The sequence below is a fragment of the Periplaneta americana genome, chromosome 10 (genome assembly GCF_040183065.1).
Source record: "Periplaneta americana isolate PAMFEO1 chromosome 10, P.americana_PAMFEO1_priV1, whole genome shotgun sequence".
In the NCBI taxonomy this organism is placed as follows: domain Eukaryota; kingdom Metazoa; phylum Arthropoda; class Insecta; order Blattodea; family Blattidae; genus Periplaneta; species Periplaneta americana.
In genome coordinates this window covers 15,658,740-15,684,712 of record NC_091126.1, presented here as the reverse complement: position 1 = coordinate 15,684,712, position 25,973 = coordinate 15,658,740, and the positions used below count along the sequence as shown (strand labels likewise).

General features: G+C 37.2%; 1 protein-coding gene across 2 annotated transcripts in view; it reads right to left on the bottom strand.

The window, feature by feature from the left end:
* LOC138707453 (uncharacterized) overlaps nt 1–25,283 on the bottom strand; it is a 41,515-nt gene extending 16,232 nt beyond the window's left edge. The window contains exons 1-2 of one of the 2 annotated variants that reach the window (XM_069836925.1): nt 25,123–25,276; nt 16,248–16,458 (exon numbers count right to left, since the gene is read on the bottom strand). In XM_069836925.1, the coding sequence (XP_069693026.1) occupies nt 16,248–16,421 (174 nt within the window). In that variant the 5' untranslated portion in view covers nt 16,422–16,458; nt 25,123–25,276. Of the gene's footprint in view, nt 1–16,247; nt 16,459–25,122 lie in introns of both variants that reach the window. The other variant, XM_069836926.1, reaches the window with a different exon arrangement.
* Nucleotides 25,284–25,973: the final 690 nt, after the last annotated feature.

Genomic DNA, 25,973 nt, shown 5'->3' with positions numbered 1-25,973 from the left:
AGGTAATATTAGTTCTTGAGTCAGAGTATCCGTCAAGGCCGTAATTAATAACTATGGATTGACTCTTAACTGCACATACCTTGACATATCCTTGAAACATATATATGCACGAATGGAATACTCAACATAAATGTCACTGATACAGGGAAACAGCGAGCTAGCGGCTGGCGAGCGGCGGAACTGCGTCTGACGCAAGATACAGTTTCATCATTCAGATGAGAGTTCCTCAACAATATTTCTCTTGCTGGGTCACTTATTCTCGGACGATAATTTGTTGTACTCATTATTCGCTTATTTCCTCAGAGTCTTCGCGGGACAAATGAATAATACACGGGTTTGTTTGCTTGCTTCTTATTCAGGAAGTGCGAAGTTCGATCTCCAAGTTGGATTACCAAGCCTGTTATTTTTCACTTTTATTTGTTCCTTCAGAGAAAATGGACCTCTGCATATAACAGCCCACTTCATCTTCTGACTCCTGTGAGTTCAACAGATTCGAAACACAGAGGCAGAGATTCATATTATATCTGGATAGATATTCAGGCATGTCAATTGATGCCCACAGGAGCAAGCGCGCGATTTAGAGCCCAGGAGAGCCTGAGCGCTTCACAGCGGAAAGCAAAGAGACAGACGAAAGAGGTGGTATATGCCGCTTGGTCGAGCTATATTCAAGGATGGCCAGCACTGATTCAATAGATAAAGGGAAGAGAACTTATTAAAACTGTATCCGTGTTAATTTTTAGATTTGCCTGAGAAGTATAAGTGCATTATAAGAATGTAAGTTTTAATTTTAATGCTCATTTTTCACAAGTTTGATTTTTTTATTCAAAAGAAATATTTTCTCACTTTTCTTATAGAAAAGTGAAATTTTCAGGTATAGGCCTATTTATTTAGTAGCCTTACAGAATGTTTTCGTAAATCTAATATACCGTATATACGTATTACTGAAGACAGTGTATTGAAAATTTTGAAAAAATTCGCATGGAAATTGTTTGTAAGGAAATGAATTAACAAAGCAACTACTGTTACATCATAAGCAAAAGATACGTGCCTATGTGTTGTTAAATGTCAGCTCTACAGCTTCAGCAGATTTCGAGAAAATAATTTAATATTCTGATGATAGGAAGTTGCTCACAAATGTCACCTTAAAAGCATAATGCGATAAGAGTTTTGTTATGTAATATTTGTTACACTTAAAACAGATACAGTACCTAGGTAACATTGCTTTGTACTGTAATATTGTTTAGATTAGTTTATTGATTACTTTTGTAAGGCTAAAGATACTATCAATATAAATTCCAACTTATCATGTCATACTCAATCTCTTTCTTTGGAATATCACTTTCTTTATGAATGATGTGTTTCATCCACTTAATACAGTATAATATTATACTACTATGGAATTTAAGTGAATATTCCTTCTTAACTCTCTATTATGTTATTAAGATTTAAAACACAAGTGCAATATTAAGAAATCAGTGTTAGTACTTTTGTTTTACAGACAATATAGATAATATTAAACAGAAAGAAGCCATATAAAATAACGACATAAAATTTCACGTTCCGTTTGAAGTTTGTGCACCACTGTTTTCTGAATCCAACAGGTTGCTTATTCACATACACAACCCTTCCTCTTTCCATACTTAGCGCTTGCTGCCCGCGCACGACGTCATGGTCAGAAAAATGCGCTTGCTTTGACATCACTGGGATAGATAGACACACAGGTAGACAGATGGATATATACACAGACAGGGACAGATAGGTAGGTGGGTGAGCGAGTACGTAGGTGAGTAGGTAAGTAGGTGCTTGGGTGGATAGGTAGTAGGCATGTTATAGGTAGATAGGTGAATGAATAGGTTGTGGATAGATAACTTATTAGCCGGATGGATAGGTAGGTAGGTACTAAGTAGGAAGATGAGTAGACGGTAAATGGGTGGCAGATAGATGATGATTAGGAAGGTAGGTGGTATACAGGGTGGAAGTGAAATAACCCTGCAGAATTTCAGAGTGAATAGCTCATGTTGTATGTACCATATCGGTGGAAAGTTCATAGTTTTCCCCCAAATGTTTAACGCCCTCTTATTCGGTAACTGTTGCGAGTAGGATCGTGATTCTTGCCCATATCGATAGAAAATCTAATAAAGAATGATTAATCCCTCTGGCGTATTTCAATAGCGTGGACGGTTTTCATGTAAATTTAATTAAGGAAAAACTACTAATTTCAAGCCAATGAACGATGTGAGCAGATTGAAACGTCGTAGCGAGAAGGGAGGTTCGCTTAGAGAAACATTGACCTCTTATACTGCGTGTTCAGTTCAAAGTGTGTCATGGCTCGCTGTATGGCGTCATGTGGCTAGCCGATGAGGCTAGAGAATTCAATCTTCCTACACTTCCGCAAAGGCGTATTACCTATGTGCCAGAGAAGTTGCCTAGCAAATACGGCGTTCATTCTGAAGAGTACGTACCGATACGTACGGTAACGCCGGTATTGGCAGGAATGTGAACTGTTTGGAAACACGTACTGAGGTGAGTTTTTTTCTTACTGTCGGGATATGTGGAGAGGGTTAAGACGATTACTTACGTATTTGTTGACATTAACTTGGACGGTCAACATGGACACGGAGCATTTGATTTGTGCTTTGGAATGTTGCCGTACGCAACCTATGATAAATACCCTGCGTACGACTTGCCCGCGCAAAACACAGCTCGAAAGAGGTTATGGTAGCACACAGACCGTACAGACCGCCATCTGTTGCTACAACGCCCAAGTTATACCGTACACGTTCTCAAGTTCAGATTGAACGCCTCGAATAATAGGCAGCTTCTCTGACATAAAAGCTGAAACTAGCTTCAGATCGCTGACTCATAGCAGTGACGTCATGACACACTTTGAAATGAACACCCAGTATATCTGTAATATCAGAAGAAAGAAGACTGTTAGCGGCGATGTTGCCAGGCTGCTGAAACTTCCGACTTAATTTTCTAATTAACCGTGCATTTAATCACGAAACGTAATATAAGTTTTCTATTCCTTTAAGTGTACCCTATTGTCCCTTTCAATTTGCAGGATTATTTAACTTTCACTCAGTATATATAAATGGATGGATAGATAGGTACGTAAATAGATGTATGGGTAGTTAACTAGGTATCGGAACGTAAGAAAATGAGTGCATAGGTAGGTAGTAGATATGTAGGAGGTAGGTAGGTGCATGGATAGTTAGATATTTTTTAAGTAGATTTATGGATAAGTGGATAGGTGAATGTGTGGATAGAGACCTATTATGGATTGAAGAGGTACACTACCATTTCCACAGCATATACAGAGTGGAAGTAATATAACTGTGCAGATTTGAACAGCTTATTCCTCGGATAGAGTACAATAAACATTTTGATACCATATATCTGCATAGTGAATATGCAGACGTGCTTTCTGTTTATGGGTTTTGTGATGATAATGCATTGACTGCTGTTAAGGAATAGAGAACGTTTTCACAATCCATCTAGCTATGTGATTTCCCGTGTTTTCCGGATGTTATCTGAAACTGGCAGTAGGCCTATTCCAAGTGTTTCATTGAGATCTGTAAGAGAACCGGTATCTGTACCTGATATGAACTTATAGTTCATGGAATCCATAAGAAGGGCAACCTTAGTAATTTGTCTTGTATAATTATTTTATTTTCTTACTGAGTTTGTATTAATTATGAAGTAAACTTATTGGAACAGCACAAGGTGCAGCATTTTCAATAATGTATCATACAGTAGCGTGCAAATTAATCCGAACATGACATATTTTTACATTTTCTGTCATTGTTGGCCTCACAGCTGCTTATACCGCTTTAATTGACATCTGTAGTACGTGTAATTCCATTGTTGAAGATCTGTCATTATTTTTTTATAATATGTGACATTTTGCCTGTCGTTTTGTACTTATAAGCATTTCAGTTGTGTTGAAGACTTAATACTGCAATCCTGTGTACATTCTGTCGTCTTCACAAATGGATACAACTCCACGAAAACGGTCTAAAATTATAACATTAGCAGAGCATTCTTCTATGACACAGAGGCAAATTGCTGCAGAATGTCACATCGGTTTGGCTACTGTTAATTCGATCATAAAACGATACAGGGAGACTGGATCCATCACACCCCAGAAAAAAGGAAACTGTGGCCGGAAAAGGAAGACTTCACCTGCAGAAGATCGTTTAATTGTCAGGAAAAGTAAATTAAATCCTAGACTAACTGCTGTCGACTTAACCCGCGAGTTAATGGCTACCACTGGGGCGAATATTCACGTCACAACAGTGCGGCGTAGGCTTTTGGAAGCTGGACGAAGGGCTCGTAAGCCTATTAAGAAGCAACTGCTAACCCCTGTTATGTGCAAAAAAACGCTTAATGTGGGCAAAATTACATCAATACTGGACAGTGAATGACTGGAAGAATGTACTTTTTTCCGATGAGTCTCATTTCGAGGTCCACGGTCACCGTGTTTCTTACGTATGGAAAGGATCCGAAAAAGTAACAGCAGCTCATCTCCAACAAGCACCCAAATACCCCCCTAAAGTAATGTTTTGGATTTGTTTTACACATGAAGGGCCTGGAGCATTAATACCTATGAAGGGAATGATGAATTCTGACAAATATATTCACTTATTGGAAACCAGAATCGTAACCCAGCTGCAAATATCATTTCCGGATGGCAGATGTTTATTCCAACAAGACCTGGCACCATGCCATACGTCTCGAAAAACTACAGAATTCTTCAACAAGAAGAATATTCAGGTACTCCCCTGGCCAGGAAACTCACCCAACATCAACCCCATTGAGAACTTGTGGTCAATTTGCAAAAGAAGAATGCAAAAAATGGATTGTTCTACAAAGGAGAAGATGATTTCTGCCCTCATTGGTGTATGGTTTCGTGATGAAGAAATGAAGAATATTTGTGGGAAATTAGTGGAATCCATGCCAAATCGTCTCAGAGCTGTTATTAGGAACAAGGGAGGCCACATAGATTACTGAGGTATGTCTTAGATCCTTTTTTTTATCCCGTTTGATTGTTTTTGCATAAGTAATTACGTTGTTCGGATTAATTTGCACGCTACTGTACATATCACAATGTTCTAAAACATAATGCCTCTCTTCATTTAGAAGTTCGCTCATCAATAACTTCCGAGCTTTTACATTTTGAATACAGATATATTTGGTTAAATCGATGTAGATTAACCTAAACTACATTATCTTGAAGTATTTCGCATTCCTCCTGAGACATCCTGTATATATTTTTTTGCGAACATGATCACTTTTCAAGAGTATGGATCTTTACATCTATACATATAGCTTTAATTTGATTTCTTAAAAGCAAAATGTGTAGAGTAGCAAGAGTAATATATCTTGCAGCTGTCACGTTGTGCTCTTACTCTTCCACATGCAGTAGACTAGCATCTACTGTACTTGGCCTCTTCTAAGCTAGCTATGTGAAGGAAAGGTCTGAAAGAAAGAATTAATACTCTCAGTGATAACATGGCAGGAAATTGAGCGTTTTCTCTACGCTAAATTTACTTCCAAACGTCACTCGTGTTTGAAGTCTACTTAAAAGTAAGCGTGACGAACCTGGCGCATATTTTTCATTATGTTTCACGTATTATGTATTTCCTTCACAATGTGATATTACTTTTTATTTTTATCTTTTTACACTATTGCTTGGACATTTACTGCTCTATATTTATCCCTCACGTAATCTGATATTTTAGATGCTTTAGTTGCTTGTATCCTTAATATCGTTATTTTTGTTTCTATTCGCAGTAATATTTGCTACTAACTAATTGAACAGCATTATTGTTGTATTTATATTTTAGTATTAATTTGCATCTTAAGGGGTATCTACATACTGTAAATGATTTCACATTTCCAGTTGAGTTCTTCATATTAGGCTAGCAAGCAAACATCATGGGGCCAGATAAAAGAGTTATTTTTTTCTTCCACCATGTTAATAATGTCCAAACAAATGCTTATACACATTTTGGCCAATCGAGCGCAATTATGAGGGCCGTCCAGAAAGTAAGTTTCTCTGACGCCGTTTACAGGAAGAAAACAATTTCATTGAAAGTTTTATTGGAATAGATACAGATATTGTTGAAATATTTTTCAATATATTCTTCACCGGAAATGAGACATTTGTCATACCGTGGGATCAACTTTTATATCCCTGTGTCGTAGAAGTCTGCCGTCTGGAATCGGAACCAGTGTGACAGCCGTCTGCACTTCTCTGTTGAGTTAAAGTTATGTTTTATTTAACGACGCTCGCAACTGCAGAGGTTATATCAGCGTCGCCGGATGTGCCGGAATTTTGTCCCGCAGGAGTTCTTTTACATGCCAGTAAATCTACTGACATGAGCCTGTCGCATTTAAGCACACTTAAATGCCATCGACCTGGCCCGGGATCGAACCCGCAACCTTGGGCATAGAAGGCCAGCGCTATACTAACTTGCCAACCAGGTCGACCGGTCTCTGTTGATCCCACGATGTGAGAAGTGTCTCAATTCGGGTGGGAATTATGTTGAAAAATAGCTCAACAATTGCTGTATCTGTTCCAATAAATCTTTCCATGAAGTCCACACCTGTGGAGTAACGGTCAGCGCGTCTGGCTGCGAAACCAGGTGGCCCGGGTTCGATTCCCGGTCGGGGCAAGTTACCTGGTTGAGGTTTTTTCCGGGGTTTTCTCTCAACCCAATATGAACAAATGCTGGGTAACTTTCGGTGCTGGACCCCGGACCCATTTCACCGGCATTATCATCTTCATCTCATTCAGACGCTAAATAACCTAAGATGTTGATAAAGCGTCGTAAAATAACCTACTTTCCATGAAACTGTGTTTTCATCCTGTAAACGGCCCCAGGGAAACTTACTTTCTGAGGGGTCCTCGTGTGGCCAACATTTTTATAAACACTTGTTTTGACATTTTAATATGGCAGAAGAAAAAAAAAATAAATTTTTTATCAGCCCTCATGAGAATGTTTGCTTGTACCTAAGTTGTTTGGCAGTTAATTCAAATGTGCATGTCAGACAATGGAGATAATTCACGTTCACCTAAAAATCGCTATACCATTTGTATATACAAATAGTTTGATTTCTAGTTTCCCTAATTTATATCTCTTATCTGCCTTTTTATTCAATTTGTTGTCCTACCCATGGCGACATTGAAGAGAATAGGACTGTGGAATATTATACTTCTGTCGTATTCTCATCTCTACTGGTATATTCTCAGAAAATGATTATCAATTGTATTCTGTTTGTATTGTTTATATTAAGCGTTTTACAACTCTTATTTTACGAGGATCAATATGTCTCGCCTCCAGTATTCTCTGACGTCATTAATTTCATTTCTATCAGATGCTTCTATTTATTCAGTAAAACATATTAGCCTATATCAAAGTATTAAGAGTAAAGTTCGCAAATATGTATAAAACATGCATATGGACAGTAAACACATATGCGGCTGGAAGAAAAAATACTTAGAACAATATGGCAACAACTACACTGAAAATACGAGCCATTACAGGGTATACATCATCATCATCATCATCATCATCATCATCATCATCATCATCATCATCGTCATATAGAAAATCTTTGGACGTATTAATACGTTGTGATCTCAATAGATTCATGCCATCTCTTCAGAGATCTTCCCAGTGATCTCTTTCCTGTTCCGTAATTAAGGACTTGTTTTTGCCATCTGGAGTCAGACATTCTATCAATGTGGATCCTCAATTTTCTGTATAATATTCTTCTATAAAAGTGTGTATTGGACTTACTCTTAATTCCGCTGAAAAAAATTAACTTCATTTCTCGTCCAAAAGTGTTAATTTGCATCTTTGCGCAAGAATCTCATGATGTGTGTGCGTGCGTGCGTGCGTGCGGAGGAGGAGAAGGTCTGCTAACTTTATCTCTGCCAGAATAAATACAATTTATTACTATTATTAATATTACGGTACTATTAAATACGTACGTACGTATACTTACGCACGCACGCACGCACGTATGTATGTATGTATGTATGTATGTATGTATGTATGTATGTATGTATGTATGTATGTATGTATGTATGTATATATGTATGTATGTATGTATGTATGTGTATGTATGTATGTAATGATTTTCCTCTGCGTCTTTTCATCAGTTCATTCTTATGCGATTTTCCCAACTTTAGGATCATCAGTCAATCCCTGACAGATCTTCAACTATAGCAAGTACAGCACCATACGCGAAGGTCTTTTATTTATTCGTAACCCGTGGACGCGCCTTCTACTGGCAACGAAAATCGCCAGACCGAATAGAAAGGTACTTCAGCTTAAAATAATCGGCATATTGGATACGGATTAAGCCAAGTATCGAAGCGCATGTCAAGAGCACAGACGCTGCATATGGATCACAAGTATCTATATGTGCTGGGCATTGCCGAAATCCGATGAACTCTTCAGTTGAAACAAAATGATTGGCGTTCAAAAGTTGACCGTTTGGAGCGCGCGGGACAGTTAATTCTTAATAATCCATTGAAATCGGGTTATGATAGCCTGTAAAGGGATTGAATTGGCAATTGTTGACCTGTGTTTTATCTACGAGGACGAGACTTTTCTGTTCTCTGCCATACTGGAACAGAGATGGTGTCCACAAATTCACCATGTCTTCGAAATTAATTCCTCTGGGATAGCACTGAGATAGGGAGCACCACTATGTAAATTGTCTAGTCCAGAAAGAGTGGCTAACAGTTTGCATTGCAACATCTACACATTTGAACCAAAACGGAAATTATTGCTCAACTTGGACAAATTTTTTTAAGCCTGGGATCTTAGTTGTGGTAGGTAGCATAGTAATGTTGATGATGGTGCTGATGGTGGTGAAAATAATAATTCATGAATATTTTGAAGGAATTTTTATATTTCATTGTAGTCTTGACTCTGTGGTTAGCGTATTCATTTTTCATCCAAGCGGTCCGTGGTTGTATTTCCGGTGTACGTAAATTGTCCTTTGTCTATAGGAATGGGTTTTTGTCCCTCGTCATGATTCTATTATTTGTCTCCCGCCTGTATAACAATTCAGTCCTCTTAATTTTTAATTTTCAATATCACATTATTTTAAGTTTTAGTTTTGGCTAAGAATCTATTTTTAAAATTCAATGATTTGATTGATATAGTTTTAGAAATAACATCAAAAACACAATATCAGTAATTCACACCTCATTAAAAATAATTACATGTCTATCTAATTGGGAGACAATATAATATAGCACTACCTATGGTAAGATAAGATCGTACATCAGCGTCCCAGTTAAGATAGGCCTATTTAAAAGCCGGAAGATTGCGGATACTATTGCCGATGAGGTCATGGATTTTCTCCAATGATCTACTCCAAACCATGGCCCTGGTGTTTATTCATTCTCGAAGAAGTGAGTACCAGGGACATTTTCTTGGAAGGTAAAGGCGACCATCATGTAAGACTGATCCCTACTGCTTTTCAGTGCCAAATTTTTTAGACTATGCTAAAGTCGCGTATCCACGAAGCGAGGCATCCACGCGCAGCCACCTTTCGCGGTAGCCTCCCGTGTTATTTACTTCGCAGTTTTGTTCTTTTGGTAGCGAGGCAAGAACACGAGGCAACGTGAACAACAATTTAGTGCGCGGCAATTGAGGCAGTTAACGTCAGGTTGCGTGTCGACATCTTAACCAACGAACAGTCCACACGGAGCGAGTTAATCACTGCGAGGCACCTTTGATCGCATCCGAAAACGGACTGGAAATAACTCACGGATGAGGTCGTCGAGCACTACTGCGAGGCAAGGTATTCACTGAGCGAAGCAAGCTTCATGAGGCAGCTCCGCCAAGGTGCCTCGTTCTTTGGATAGGCTGCTTAAAGTCTTACAGAGCCTGCAATATGATAGCTCTGCTCCAGGTATGTTCATTCTCTGACTCCCGATTACGTTCTGTAATCGCAACCTTCGAATGTAGAGCGAGCTGTTCCTCGTTCGAAGCTCGACGGATGACTGCGGAAGGCAATTCAAGTACTTAGTAAACGCACGAACAGTGCGGGACAATGACAGTCAAAAGCTTCTGTAAGCAAACGATCATTCCGTACAGTGTGGGAGGAAGACTGTTTTTGTTGTGAAAACGTAATGTGTTTACTATGTTGTAAAGTATTGTCAGGAATACTACTGAGCAACATAAAACATACGCTCTGCCATCCAGAACATGCCGAAATGACAGGCAAGCTGTTTTCTGTAATATGTATTCATATATCAACTTTATTATGATGATGATGATGATGATGATGATTATTATTATTATTATTATTATTATTAGTACAATTATTGTTATTGTGGTGATTTTATTCGAACAAAAATACATGTTATGATAAAATAATTTTTCAGGAGTGCAACGTGCACTACAGTTTCAAGAATTGAAAGCAGTTCATGAAAGGCCAAACATTGAAGACAGTCGAACAATTCAGAGTCTACGTTTAGGAGCAAGTTGTGTAGTATGTTGGGAATTAGCTAAGGCACTAAAAACCCTTCACGGATGGTGAACTTATAAAGAAATCTACGGTGCCTGAACAAAATATAGTTAATTACATCTCCGTACTAGAACAGCTCAAATGTGAATTCACAGAACATAGATTTAAAGATTTTAGACGTATGGAAAGTGATATTAATCTTTTTGTTAATCATTTCATAGAAAATTTAGTACAATCCGTGAGAGTGCAGTTCCAGGACGAGTTAATTGATTTACAAAGTCATGTAGAATTTAGAACTAAATGCGGAGAATATGACTTGCCAGGCATAGAAGTATTAAAAAATGAACAAAACGCAATATCCCAAGATGAGCTTATTCGTTGTCACTCGAAATATGTGTGCAAACAATTAGTTTCGAGAATGAAGATTGCTAAATTCATAAATCCAAACATAGATCCCGATTAAGAGATGAGAATATTCTGTGCATTGCAGTAAATTCGTTGGAAATAGATTTCCGATTACTTGCAGAAAAGAATAGGCCTATACATGTTGAATGTGGAATATGAAAATAACATTATCTATGATATAATAGTATCATAACTGTATAAAATATAACAAATAATGTAATAAATGAATATTTCCTTTTTCAAATTCAGTTAATTATCCGTATTTAAGACAGTGAGAGCGATGCCACGGGCGGTGCTCTAATGTAGTTGCGGAGCCCAGTTCCAATACTGTTTGTGTTATGCAGTGCAGTATCATCCGTGTAATCGGCGCTTTTACAATTTTGAGCATACCTGCTCTGCTCTTTCAAGATAATAAGATAATATCAACCCGGACACGTAACAAGATTAACAGAACAGCCCGTGATGTGTTAAAGTAATTGTGGTAAACAAATAAAGAATAATGAATATTATTGCTATTGGCGGGGGAATATTTTGAATTGTTGCCCCGACCACATCACAGTATGTTGGATGATCATTTTATTGAGCTGACTGGCGGTCGAGTACCTCATGGAGTGATGTAAATGCGGCAATAGGGAAGAATCTTTGGAAATTAGGAATCGGAAATAATCTATACCGACATTGTGTTTGTTCATCAGAAATTGCAATTGGACTTGCCGGGAATTGAACGTCGTTCTTCGACATGGACAACACTTGTTATAGTTATTTGAATTTTGAAAAATAAATAAATTAAATAATGAAAAATGATGATTATAGAATATGGAAGATTACTATTGTTAGTACATCGAATGCAACTATTGATATAAATTAGTATTCTGGCTATTGCAGGACCAACAAAAGAAAATCATATCAAGCCCATTCATAACCAGATGTAAATGAAGCTACCAAGTTCCAATGTCGTCTTTTACTCGGTAGAACTTCATGTAATAAAAATAGAAACCCATAAGAAATGAATATTACTATTATTTGTGGTTCAGTTTTCACAGAATTTAAGAACTATCACGTGTCCTGATGGATCTGAATTTCGCAAACAGTTAGATTTGATCTATGATACAGTTCTAAATATTACTTTTACTAATATTAAATTCAGGTCTTGAGAGTTTTTGCTGGGAGGGATTATCGTGCTAACCACACGATACCTCCATTCTAGTTGGATGGTCGTTCACCTCTGTTTCGGCATGTGGACGTGAGGTCAGCAGCCGACTGGTCGGTCTTGGCCCTTCATGTGCTGTAGCGCCATGGATTTACTTTACTTTGCTCTTGATAGTTTGGTCTAATGAAAAACATACTTACTTACTTACTTACTGGCTTTTAAGGAACCCGGAGGTTCATTGCCGCCCTCACATAAGCCCGCCATTGGTCCCTATCCTGAGCAAAATTCATCCATTCTCTATCATCATATCCCACCTCCCTTAAATCCATTTTAATATTATCTTCCCATCTACGTCTCGGCCTCCCTAAAGGTCTTTTTCCCTCCGGCCTCCCAACTAACACTCTATATGCATTTCTGGATTCGCCCATACGTACTACATGCCCTGCCCATCTCAAACTTCTGGATTTAATGTTCTTAATTATGTCAGGTGAAGAATACAATGCGTGCAGTTCTGTGTTGTGTAACTTTCTCCATTCTCCTGTAACTTCATCCCTCTTAGCCCCAGATATTTTCCTAAGCACCTTATTCTCAAACACCCTTAACCTATGTTCCTCTCTCAAAGTGAGAGTCCAAGTTTCACAACCATACAGAACAACCGGTAATATAACTGTTTTATAAATTCTGACTTTCAGATTTTTCGACAGCAGACTGGATGATAAAATTTTCTCAACCGAATAATAACAGGCATTTCCCATATTTATTCTGTGTTTAATTTCCTCCCGAGTATCATTTATATTTGTTACTGTTGCTCCCACATATTTGAACTTCTCCACCTCTTCAAAAGATAAATCTCCAATTTTTATATTTCCATTTCGTACAATATTCTCGTCACGAGACATAATCATATACTTTGTAATGAAAAACATACAGTAGTAATTTACGTATGTAGTTAAAGCGTTGTTTATATAAACATTTAAATAAATAAATGAAAAACATACATTATTTATTTATTTAAATGTTTATATAAACAACGCTTTAACTACATACGTAAATTACTACTCGTGGCATGTTAATGTGGCAGTAATGTAGATGGTGGTGATGAAAAGGACTGGAATGAGGATGAGGGCGAGGACAACGATGGCGATGATAAAGGGGAAATTACCTTAATAATAATATATTTAAAACAAGAGAGTCTGTGGTACAACAGCCCATGAATATTAAAAACTACCATCCGATCAGGCGACTGCTGACCTCGCATGCACATGCTTCAGCAGAGGTGAACGATCATCCAAACAGTGCACGGATAAAGTGTAATCAGGAAGATGATTTCCCTCAGCCGTTGTAACTGGTTTTCGAAACCGGATTACCTAGCTAGTGTGACTTGGCCGCTCAAATTCATCATAATGCTGGGTCCCATACACTGGCCGAAATTTCATGAGAAAATTCCTTCCCCGTGAGAGCCTGAATCAGCGCGCATTCCGTAACGCGAGTTCAGGCATGATGCCTTAGATTAAGTATTAGACCACGACGCTACAGTGCGGGAGAAGACAATAGAGTCGCGAGTTATTTTATGGTCATATATCGTACTGTTTGGAAATGAAATGAAGCAACAGAATTTCGTAATATATGTATAGGTCTATGTAATTTAAGACGCAGAAAGTATGCATTCTTGATGACATGGAAGAAAATAAATAAAGATTCGGTCTTGTTCTATTCCTCACAGAATGTTCATAAAGGAAAGTAACGAGAAACTTAGGTACCGTGTAGTTTAAATTAATTATATATTTAATGTCTCTTTTCACTGTGAAAGTCCTGGAGAGAAGTGAAGAGGCTGGCCAGAAACCGTACAAAGTGGAAGCGTTTCATCAAAGCACTATGCTCCAGAGCAGTGGTTCCCAAAGTGGGGGTCGCTACCCTCTGTGGGGTCGTGTAAAGATCTGAGGGGGTCACGAGATGATTTACAAAATAAAAAAAAAGTATAGAAGTGTAGGTGAATGAAATCTGGACCCAAAGGATATGCTGGAGAGAAAGGAAGAGGAATTAGAAGGCAGAATAGGATAGATTAAGTCTGTTGTAACAGGACGTGTCGGGAAAGAAGAGGAATTCAGACGAAGAGCGAGAAGAAAGAAAAGGAGAACAAAAATTACACCTCAGTTCTCACAGAATCTGGCATAAAAGAAGAAGAGAATGTAGATGTCTAATTGCATTATAATTTCAATATTAGGGAATCAAGATGCAAATTGTGAATCCTCAAACGTAAATGAAGTAACCATTTTACATACCAGTTGTACACGGAAGAAATAGAAGTTTTTTAAAGCCATTACCGCCAGGCTTCCGTCCTGCATAACCACGTACCGGTTATAAAGGAGGAAATGATGCATTGCTGAACCCTCGCTTAGATGAAGGAACGTCAGAAAAAGTGGAGTAATTACATGATCAAATGCGGTCTGTTTCTTCACGAAGTTAGCTGATTACAAGGGAATGATGCCTAGGAGTGCAAACGTATTGGGGTTACAATCTCAACTTCCTGTCGGAGTGAATATGACAAACAAGGTGTCACTTCCGGTAACTGACCTCGTTTACTTTTACTTTCTTATTCAACAGTATATTCCGTCGCTGTGGATCAAGTGGTGGCGTTGCTGGATATAAGATCTTTATTCTGTTAGCGAGAGAGAATTGGTGTTTTATGTCCTTCACATGGACTAAGTAGTCGCATCTTTGTCTCAGACTAGGACGCTGGTCTTTCATTCAGAGATTCCCAGACTGATTATCCAGTGAAATTTTGTTCACAATATTTACGTCCACTAGTCTATAAATTTTCGTCCAGTTGAGATTTTAGTCCACACTAATTTTATATTCATAGCAATTTTGTCCACCTATTTATATTACTGCGATGTACCGAAGTATATTATGATATTTCCGTGCATGAATTTTTCTCTACTCCACCGATCCTGCACCACCTATTGATGTCAGCTTATGTCGTTCGTTGTTCGTTCGCTACATATGTACGCACCTTAATAGAGAAGGTGGTTTAAGACATATGTTAATATACTGGGTGTTCATTTCAAAGTGTATCATGACGTCACTGTTGTTGGGTCACCGATTTGAAGCGAGTTTCAGCTTATATGTCAGAGAAGTTGCCTATTATTTAAGGCGTTCTTCAATCTGAACTTGAGAACGTGTACGGTATAACTTGAATGTTGTATTTATTTTTTTTATTGGGTTATTTTACGACGCTGTATCAACATCTAGGTTATTTAACGTCTGAATGATATGAAGGTGATAATGCCGGTGAAATGAGTCCGGGGTCCAGCACCGAAAGTTATCTAGCATTTGCTCGTATTGGGTTGAGGGAAAATCCCGGAAAAAACCTCAACCAGGTAACTTTCCCCGACCGGGATTCGAACCCGGGCCACCTGGTTTCGCAGCCAGACGCGCTGACCGTTACTCCACAGGTGTGGACTTGAATGTTGTAGCAACAGATGGCGGTCTGTACGGTCTGTGTGCTACCATAACCTCTTTCGAACTGTGTTTTGCGCCGGCAAGTCGTACGCAGGGTATTTGTTATCATCGGTTGCGTACGGTAACATTCCACAACACATATCAAATGCTCCGTGTCCATGTTGACCGTCGAAGTTAATGTCAACAAATACGTAAGTAATCGTCTTAACCCTCTCCCCATATCCCGACAGTACGTATTTCCAAACAGTTCACATTCCTTCCACTACCGGCGTTACAGTACGTATCGGTACGTACTTTTCAGAATGAACGCCGTACTTGCTAGGCAACTTCTCTGACTCATAGGTTATACACCTCTGCGGAAGTGTAGGAAGATTGAATTCTCTAGGCTCATCGGCTAGCCACATGACTGCATACAGCGAGCCATGACTCACTTTGAACTGAACACCCAGTGCGGTCGTCCTTGCACTGCGCTAAATGAAAGTGGACAGTCCTTGCGGCTATGTTTGTTGAGATGTTTAAGAAGGATTGCAAATATTCGAACACATTATTTAACATGAAACTGCAAGAATCCATAACTTAATTGTCAAGAGAATGAAGTGTAAAATGACGACGGACTGTCTTGACACGAAGTAGGAGAATAAAAGCCTGAACTACGGTATGAATTATGCTAATTTTCACCGCTAGATTTTATTTCTGATTACTCTCGTACGGTTGTGATGAACATACTTACGATCTCCGACTTGAGGTGCTGGATCTTGCTGTGCAGAGAATCGAAGTGGAGTTGTGACGGTGTGGGGGCGAGGACCGGGGCAGATTCCTGGCTCCAGCGGGCCTGGCGGGATGCGTTGCGGAGTTGCCACTCGACGAAGAAGTGACGTGACTGAGGGACCGAGGAGCTTGCCATCGGCAGTGGCCATTCTATTCTACAAGCGCCGCCGCACCTGTTTGGACATAGAAGCACAAGCGCATTGCTTAGCGTAGGAGACGACGAGCTTTTGGTATCACCGATTTTGCTGATACTTGCTGGGATGCAAGTTAATGACGTAAAACAAAATACAGCAAAGCCAAATTATACAAAATTCATCCCCTTGCCCCCCCGGAGTAAACCCAAATCTTAATTCAACAAATCTTGATGTCCTTTCTGATATTTGGCAAGGCAATTTCCGCCAAAAACAGCAATGAATCCAGGGTTTTCTAGTCCTTAGAGCTGCAGACAGTTGCTCTACTGTACTAACTGAGCTTCCTGCTGTTATTGAGCTGTTATTTCACAAGTGTTCTTGGCTTATGGCATGAATATAATCTGAAACTCCGACATTTCCCCTAATTAACAAATTGACTAGGAGTCTTCTCACTATTAATCAATACCTACATCTAATCAGCTAATTGGTCTATTTACTATTCTGTTATCAGTACGACTTGAATTGTGGTCGGTGCGAGTTGGATCCAAACCGATATATCTTACAAGAAAAAACCTGCCACATCAAAGCGAAATACCACTTCAAAGTTCTTATGCGGTTAAATACTGCAAAATACAAGCGATTTGCATAAATTCATCTGACGCTACAAAATAGTTATTTTACGGTGCAAGTAGGCCTATTAAAAGTTACATCTTATTTTGTGAGTAAAGGAACGAGGTCGTGGGCCGGGTGTAGCAATCCTGTGAGAAAAATAAAACCATTTATAACATGTGTATTGTACACTGTTTTTTAGACAGCAGTTGGTCCGCCGTGGTATAGGGACAATATCACCGACCCCTCCGCTGCTGTATTGGCCCTCATTGTAACAGTAAATCATTATCGCAAGCAGTTTTATTAGTCAGTGGTAGAGATTGCACAGATTGAAATCCGAGTGATCCTAAAGGCTGGTCCACAATAAACCAGGAACGGAAACTACAACGAGAACGAGAACGGAAATAATGTTAAAATAAATGTATTTAAATGTGAGCATTCACAATAGTTCATTGTGAATGTTCAGATTTAAATATATGTATTTTAACAATTTTTCCGTTCTCGTTCTCGTTGTCGTTTCCGTTCCCGGTTTATTGTGAACCAGCCTTAATGCTTTATAGTTACATTTATTTCTTAATTGCTTCATATACTTACCAATGACTGTTATTTAAGAAATTTATTCAATTTGTGTACGTTTCTTAACCAAAAACAATATATTTTTTAAAAGTAGACCTGACATTGTTTCAGCCGCGTTATTGATCGGTTGCGATCGTTGTCATGGGAAGATACAGTAGTATTAACAAAATTTGAGACCGAATGAGCAGCGCTCGTGCTCGGTCGCAGTTCAGATATAATATTAAAATAAAAAATAATAATATAAATAAATAAGTAAAATAAAATAGGAACTAAAATATAATTACAGCGGCAATGGAATTATATAATATAATATTAACACTACAGAAGAATAATATCGCACGTGAAAAGTAGGACTAATATATATTTCAAAATTATAGAATACAAATATAATATAGGTTGATTAATTCATACACATGGGCTATACATTTATTTAATCAAATTGAAGATATTAACACATTTCTAATTTTCTTGTTATATGTTAGTGGGTTACATGTTAGAAGTTCTGGGTGTAATTTAGTTAAAGCATTGTACAACCGAGGGCCAAAATTTATGCTATGCTTTAGACCAGCAGATGTGAGACATTTAGGTTCTACTAATGTTGAATTAATATTTCGTCTTGTGTCATAATTGTGTGTCTGTAATACAAACTTATTACGATTTTTATGATAAAATTTTAACAGCGTATACTTATAAATTTGTTCAATATTAAATACATTAAATTCAGAATAAATTAATTTAGTTGGATAATCGAAACAATTAACATTCCGCGCAAACACTTCAAGGTCAGCGTTACAAATTCTTTTCGGACTAGTGCTAAAAACACTTTTCGCACGTTAATCTAAAGTTGTTATGTTTTAACACGGTTGTCTAGCGTTAAAAAATCTAGTTTTAAGAATGATTCTCTAAAAATGAATTATAAATGTTGAGTAAAATTGACCGATTTTCTGAGCACTTGAGTAGAATATTTATACTTGTATCAAATGCAAGTCTAATAATAATAATAATAATAATAATAATAATAATAATAATAATAATAGGTTGGCAAATTATAAAATACATTTTTCCTAGATTATTTTTCGACAAGAAATAGGACTGTTGGCCTGTGCCATCAACATGTGAACACGTCTTGCTATTTTGCTCCGGGTGTGCTGTATTTCTGTGGTCTCTAGTTTACATTTAATAGTGGTCTTCATCCATTCTTAGTGTAATATAATTTCATTACTCTTTACGGACATCTATACTGTACTTCTCTTCGTTCTCCGTATCTAAGAAGTTATATTCAACTTCTAATATTAAGGGGGGAGGGTGGCAACTTTGTTCATTTTTGATCAAAATCGCATTTTCGTTTTTATTTCCTGACAAGTGAATCAGCATTCTCTTATTTACATGCTGCTCTGCGGCGCTTGGAAGCACATAAAGTAGGCCTATGTCATAATTAAATGGCTGCATACTTGAATTTGAATTCCATGCAAACTTAGAAGCTGAGAAGCTGTTTTCTCATACTTTTTTTTAGCACATTTTGTTATGTTCAAAGTGTAAAGACTCTTACAATTTTGGTGCTCTTTTACTTGGTTATTTTATGACGCTGTATCAACTACTGGGTTATTTAGCGTCATGGAATTGGTGATAGCGAGATGATATTTGGCGAGATGAGCCCGAGGATTCGTCACACATTACCTGACATTCGCCTAACGGTTGGGGAAAACCTCGGAAAAATCCAACCAGGTAATGAGCCCAAGCGAGAATCGAACCCGCGCCCAAGCGCAGCTCCGGATCAGGAGGCAAGCGCCTCTGCCGACTGAGCTACGCCGGTGGCTCTGTGATCATGTGTAACGCAAGCAAAAAATGTAACTGCTAACATGAGAAACTAAATTGTTCGAAAGACAGATAATGTATAATAAGGAAGTGTGTGTCACCTTTGATGACACTGTGTATTGTATTTTGCTTTGTTGGACTGATGATAGACAGACATGCGACGAACTCCCGTGACGTTGCATCAGCCATGCTGATGAATTGCCCAATTCATTGTTGTTGTCGTATGTAATAGAAATTATTCTCAAGGTTTGGTCTGTGAAAGAGAGTATGTTCCTAAATTTACGTAATACCAAAGTTGTAACATTATTACTATTTTTTTTCCTACTAGCCACTGTCATAAATCTTATATTACTTTCTTAATCAACCTGAAATTAGGGAGGTTAAACAATATGTAATTGTTTGTAAGGAGAATAAAATAAGCATGCACGCATATTGGTGTTTCACAAAGGACAAATGTAGGATATATTTTTTTTCTGTTAATATAAATTACTTATTGAAATTTAAATTAGAAAACAACTTCTGGAGCTATTTATTCATATGCTGTTGATACAGTTCTGATTCTTTTTGTAGTTCAAATTGGAATGACACGTACGAAAAAGCCGTTAATTGTATGAAAATTGTTAAAGAAATAGTTAGACTCCAAGTTACTGTCTTTAAATATCTCTAAAACATCCCTAATAAATTTTTCATTGACCATAACTGGTATTCAAAATTTAAATTCTTAAGGTAATAACTCAATTGAAGTGCAAAACCCAGGTTGTTCACATATTTAGCAACGTTCATATCCCTCTTTGAATGTTTTTACAGAGGCGAAATAGTTAGGAACAATTACTTACTAGCATTTAAAATGGGATAAACACACTACATATTTGTGTAATAGATTACGATTCGTTCTTATTTGCCAATAAATGCATTGCATTCTGTTTATTTAGCTCTGATACAATCTGTAATTGAGTAAGGCATAATTATTTGGGGAGGCATTTCAAAGTCTAATTTCATTCCATTGTTTTAGTTCAAAAATGTATTATTAAGATTTGCTTAAATAAACATATGAATTCTCCAACTAAACATTTTTTTTTATTTTATGCTCGACCATGCCGAAATGTAATAATTATACACCTGGTAGTAGCCCTTTAATGCACCTCATTAAAGTACACCTATTCATTATAATTCAGTTGTTCAGCCAATGAGAAATCATCATTGTACCATTATAAAACCGCAAGTATCGATTATTCTCGGATATGCAATCGAAAGACAATTAGCGAAAAGTCACGGAGGCTGGAAATCCAATACTGTCGCAGAAGGTTATGTTCTGTTACTATAATAATTAGCGTTAATTGTAAATAATATTGAAATAAATTCAATTTGTCATCTCGTTTTTCAATGTCTAAATCAATTTCAAGGTTATATCAATAGACTATTAATGTTTATTTTACTCTCTAGATTATATCAAGGTCAATGGCATTTGTTCATCGGAAAAAATCAATACTTTCGCGTCTGCGCACATCTCACAATTCAGGTCAGTTCCGCTCCTCACTTACATAACCATAACATGAATACTTATGAATAATTTCAAGTTAGAAATATGGTCGAGCATAAAAAGTCGTATGATACATGCCTATAATGGTAATTAAGACGCTCGCATGAAAATTATGAAACTCGCTTGCGCTCTTTTCATAAACAAACATACTCGCGTCTTAATTACTACCATTAGGCTCGTTGCATAATGTACTATTAATGTATTAGAACTTGTGGAATTATATAAATGAATTTATTAGCTATTTTCTTTCACAAACATCAATTTATTTATGTGGCTCGTCCTTACCCTTATAAGCTACTCCCCTTTACAAGAAACAAAGTGTTACACAACGTCTGGTTGCAATCAGTTTTTGTTATGGTTGAAGCCTGTACCATATTTTATTTAAAATATTCCCTGCCACTTGTGAACTGAATATAGGCCTACGAGTGCTTAGGTTTAAGAAAGAAGCAATATATTTTATAGAAGATTTGACTAATTTATTTTTATTGTTATTCTTTACTAATTATAAAGTCCACCGCTTTGGAGTAACGGTTAGCATGTCTAAATATGATACGTGCGGGCCTGAGTTCAAATCCTGGTTGGGACATGTTACCTTGTTGAGGTTTTCTCCGAGTTTTTCCCTTAGCCCATAAAGAGCAAATGCTGGATAATTTTCGGCGCTGGACCCTCGATTCATTTCTCTGGCATTATCACCTTCATCTCACCCATACGCTAGATAAACATTGCACTCGAAAAAGCATCGTAAATTAAACCAATCAAAATTACAAATTATAACTAATAATTACTAAATTGTTCTACTGCATTTTACTGCATTTTGTTCATTATTTTATCCTTTACTAAGTAATTATAATTAATAATTAATCAAATGGTTCTACATTTTGTCTTTACAACTTTATCTTCAAGACAAATATTTATTTATGTTTTTGCTTTCGTAAATGTTTGCATCTATAGAACGGACTCCAGAGCACTAGCAATGTTTTTTCGGGATCCACTGTATTTTAAGGGAACGCACAGGTGAAATTACTAAATCTTACAGTTTTCATTTTTTTTCTCAAAAACCAAGGACACCAGAATAAAATTATGTGACACGTTTCCTTATTAAGATGCAATAAAGGGCAGGAATTTTTTTCAACGTGATTTTCTTTAATTTTCGACGTGTGGAACTATTTATATATAAATTAATTAAATTAATATATAAATGGTTCCACACGTCGAAAATTAAAGAAAATCACGTTGAAAAAAATTCCTGCCATTTATTTCATCTTTATAAGGAAACGTGTCACATAATTTTATTCTAGTGTCCTTGGTCTTTGAGAAAAAAAAAAATGAAAACTGTAAGATTTAGTAATTTCACCTGTGCGTTCCCTTAATGTGTGCATTTCTATGTGAACAAATTGTTATTATATAATTTTCAGTTTAAGCATTCAGTTGTATGAATTGTCAAATTTGTGTAAATTCGTCGACCGACATAATATTATATTATAATTTTCAAGATCATTCAATTTTGCATATAAATCCTATTAAAATGATGACACTTCAAACGAATATCTTCAAAGATATAATGGATGGGAAAGTATCACACAAGCAATAATTTCATACAGACTTACAGAATACAAATCAGTGCACAGTGGCTCGAAACGCAAATCTAACGGGATAAAACTAAATTTGATCACGCTCCTGAAAGTGCATTTTATTGATGAGATAGTATTGTAACTATACTAAACCTTCATAAACCATAATCTAAATTACAATATACAGCGTTATATCAGCACAACGTTATCTTGAAGTTGAACCTGCAGGCAGCTGACCTTGCATGTGTTGAGACAGTGTGAAAGAAAGAGGGGGGGGGGTGTTCCCAGAATGTGAAGAGCTAAATATTAAATTTCTATTGCAAGTTTTAGCTTGAGGTATGTGGCACGTTTTAACGTAACAGAAACTCGTGTGTGCATGTTGATGACCGACAATCATTAAAGAAAATGTAATAATTTTGTGTTTATTATGAATATTGATGCAGACATTAAAAAAAAACGGATCGGAACAAATCGACGAAACTTTTTTATGCCTTATAAGAACCCTTGAACTTCAAAACATTTAAGATGCGGTAACCAGCTGGTTTAAAAATGATAGTTTATTTAACGACGCTCGCAACTGCAGAGGTTATATCAGCGTCTGCATTGTGCCGGAATTTTGTACTTCACCAGTTCTGATAAGAAAAACACTAAAGTTTGCAGTAATATACTGAATTAGATGATGATATCACCCTTAAGAGAATGGTGACTTTGATTGATTTTCCCGTGAACTCTTCATATGTATTCATTTTGAATGGGACTTGTACACATAGCCTGAGATGCGAGTATGCATTTTTCTTAACGAATAATAACTATAAATCTTTTATATAGAACTCAAAAGAATTGTTACACATTAATAGAACATTCCTTGAAATTTCTTTTGGTATATAAATTGTTATTACTTGGTTGTTTTAAACAAAATGGAAATAAAATTTACATTTTTTTAATCCCGTAATCTTAGAAAAAAATACTATTTCTCACAAACCATAAATCTAATTGTTATAAACTTTAATTTTATTTGGAGATAACATTATAACACATTGTGTGCCACTATGAAGTTCACAGAATCAGTAAATATATTTGCATTTTTTTTCAAATGTTAGTAGGCCTACTAAAATAAAAATTCTTATTAAATGATATTTCTCAAGAATAACGGTTATTTGTCATATTCTAATCATTGTGGTTTAATCTGTACAAACTAGAGAGAACAATTTCATACAAATTGAACAAATGGTTTTTGAGAAATTATGTTTTCTGAAAATGCTTAGACAAATATGCAGATTTATTTAATTTTTTACTCACAATGAATGTTTAATTTACATTAAAAAAGAAACCCCATGGAACGCTCTATTAATGTAAAAGAGTTCCATGGATATTGTTAATTAAGGAAAACGCAGGCTAGGTGTATGAGTCCACTTGAATTAGGGACGCACGCAAGTCGGGGGCTATCGGGTTTGAACCACCCTCCTCCTTGAACTTAGAAAATGACATACATATGTTTAGAAATTAGTATTTTTTTATCCATAATCATTTTCCCATACCTAATTTTTCACTGTCAGAGTAACAAAATCTACATCAACATAAGCCATAGTCCCCCTAACCCTCCTTCGACACAATCCCTGTGCTTGGTGCTGCAGCAATTTCGAATTGTATCAATGCTATCTTTATTATAGGGAGACGTACCGCCTAGTACCGACCTTGTAATACAATTAAGCCGACACAATATGAAATATATCTTGTTCGTTAAAAGTGGATGGATGTGAAAAAAATACTTTTCAAAGATTTTATAAGGATATTAATAAATATACCGTAATAATAATAATAATAATAATAATAATAATAATAATAATAGTAATAATAATTATAATAATACACAATGTTTAAAATACCGATAATGTAAATTGTTAACAATTTTAATGATAACGCCCTTGACAAATTTCTGCGTACGCCACTGACTTGAATAATGCATAAAAATACCAATGCAGTGGAGCACACACCGAGAAGTTGACCGTTTTAAATGGTGGAGAATATAACGGTGGTTTATCCGTACAAGCTTGGATTGTTCTTTACGCACTTGCGATGAAGTATGGCTGTCTGAGGGGTTTAGCAGTTTTAATAACTCTAAGAGTAGGATACTTGAATATTAAATTAAGTACGAAACCTGAAACGTCGTATATTCTAACATTTCATCACCAATTGAAAACTTGTATACTAATTTCTCTCAAAGAGGCGGTGACATAACAGCGATGTAGTAACAGTGTAATGTTAGTAAGAGAGAAAGTTGAAATATTCTGACATATTCTGCTCAACAGTAATTTAGTTAATCATTAATCATGTAGAATTTGCTGAGTTTTGAATCGCAATATTTTTGTTGAGAAGCCATAGGTCAAGAGAGCAGCGGCAGGACTTTTTAATTAATGACGGTAAGAATCCAAGATTTGAAGTCGATAGACAGATGCAACTATAATGGGTGTCTGTACCGTCCCAAATGAGGAGAAGGGAATAAGTGGCAGATATCCAGAAGTTGAACACCGGCCTCTTTAGTTGACAGAACACCTTCGCGTCGGAAGGGCTAACCAAGAATCGAAGAGGACTTACGCTAGTCTGTGTGTGAAGCGCAGCTGTCCGGCTCATATCTGGGACGCACTCACTCGCAACACCAACACCGCACACAACTTGAACCGCACTGGCCCGAGACAAGTGAAAGCTGTAGCGACTCGTATAAAATTGCATCTTATTCAAGGATTTTTATTAAACCTACTGACGCTGCGGGCGAAGGCGGGGCGGTGAAAGGCAGAGTCCAGAGCGAGCCGGAGTGCAGGTGCCTCGCTCGCACCGCATTTTCTGGCTTTTGACGGGTTTCAGAAACTCCCGCACTTGATGGGTCTCCCTGTGCACCGAGTTCCTCCACACTTGCGGAATATCCCGTGTGACCTAGTTTCCTTTTTCGGGAACCTGCACCAAATGCCAGGCCGGTGCTTTGTTCTCATTCCAGCTCGCATACCACAAGCAGGCTGCATGCATGCATGCATGCATGCGTGCGTGCGTGTGTATGTACAATTGGTTTCCGTTTCTAGCACTTTCAGCCGCAGCTGTCGACTGATAAATTTCTACGAAAAGGACATGGCTTCGATTTCCGAAGGTCGACACTTCTACATTAGTATTCTTATTTTCATGTTTTAGAGATTGTATGAATCACTGTAATTGAAGCGTCCTCAGGTTGCGGATCGAGGAGACGGCCTCCAGATATGGAGGGTAGCTGCGAATATATTGAATAAGCAGTCGCGGACAGCCGATGAGGGGTGATCCTCCAGCTTGGGGGTTGGGCGAAGGGCTAACAACCCATCACCGTAAAAAACAGCTTGTTACGAATCGTTCAAATAAGCCTCGGAATGGGACTGATTCTCTGGCACGACCACAGCAAAGGAATACGGTTTTGAGATTTGGTA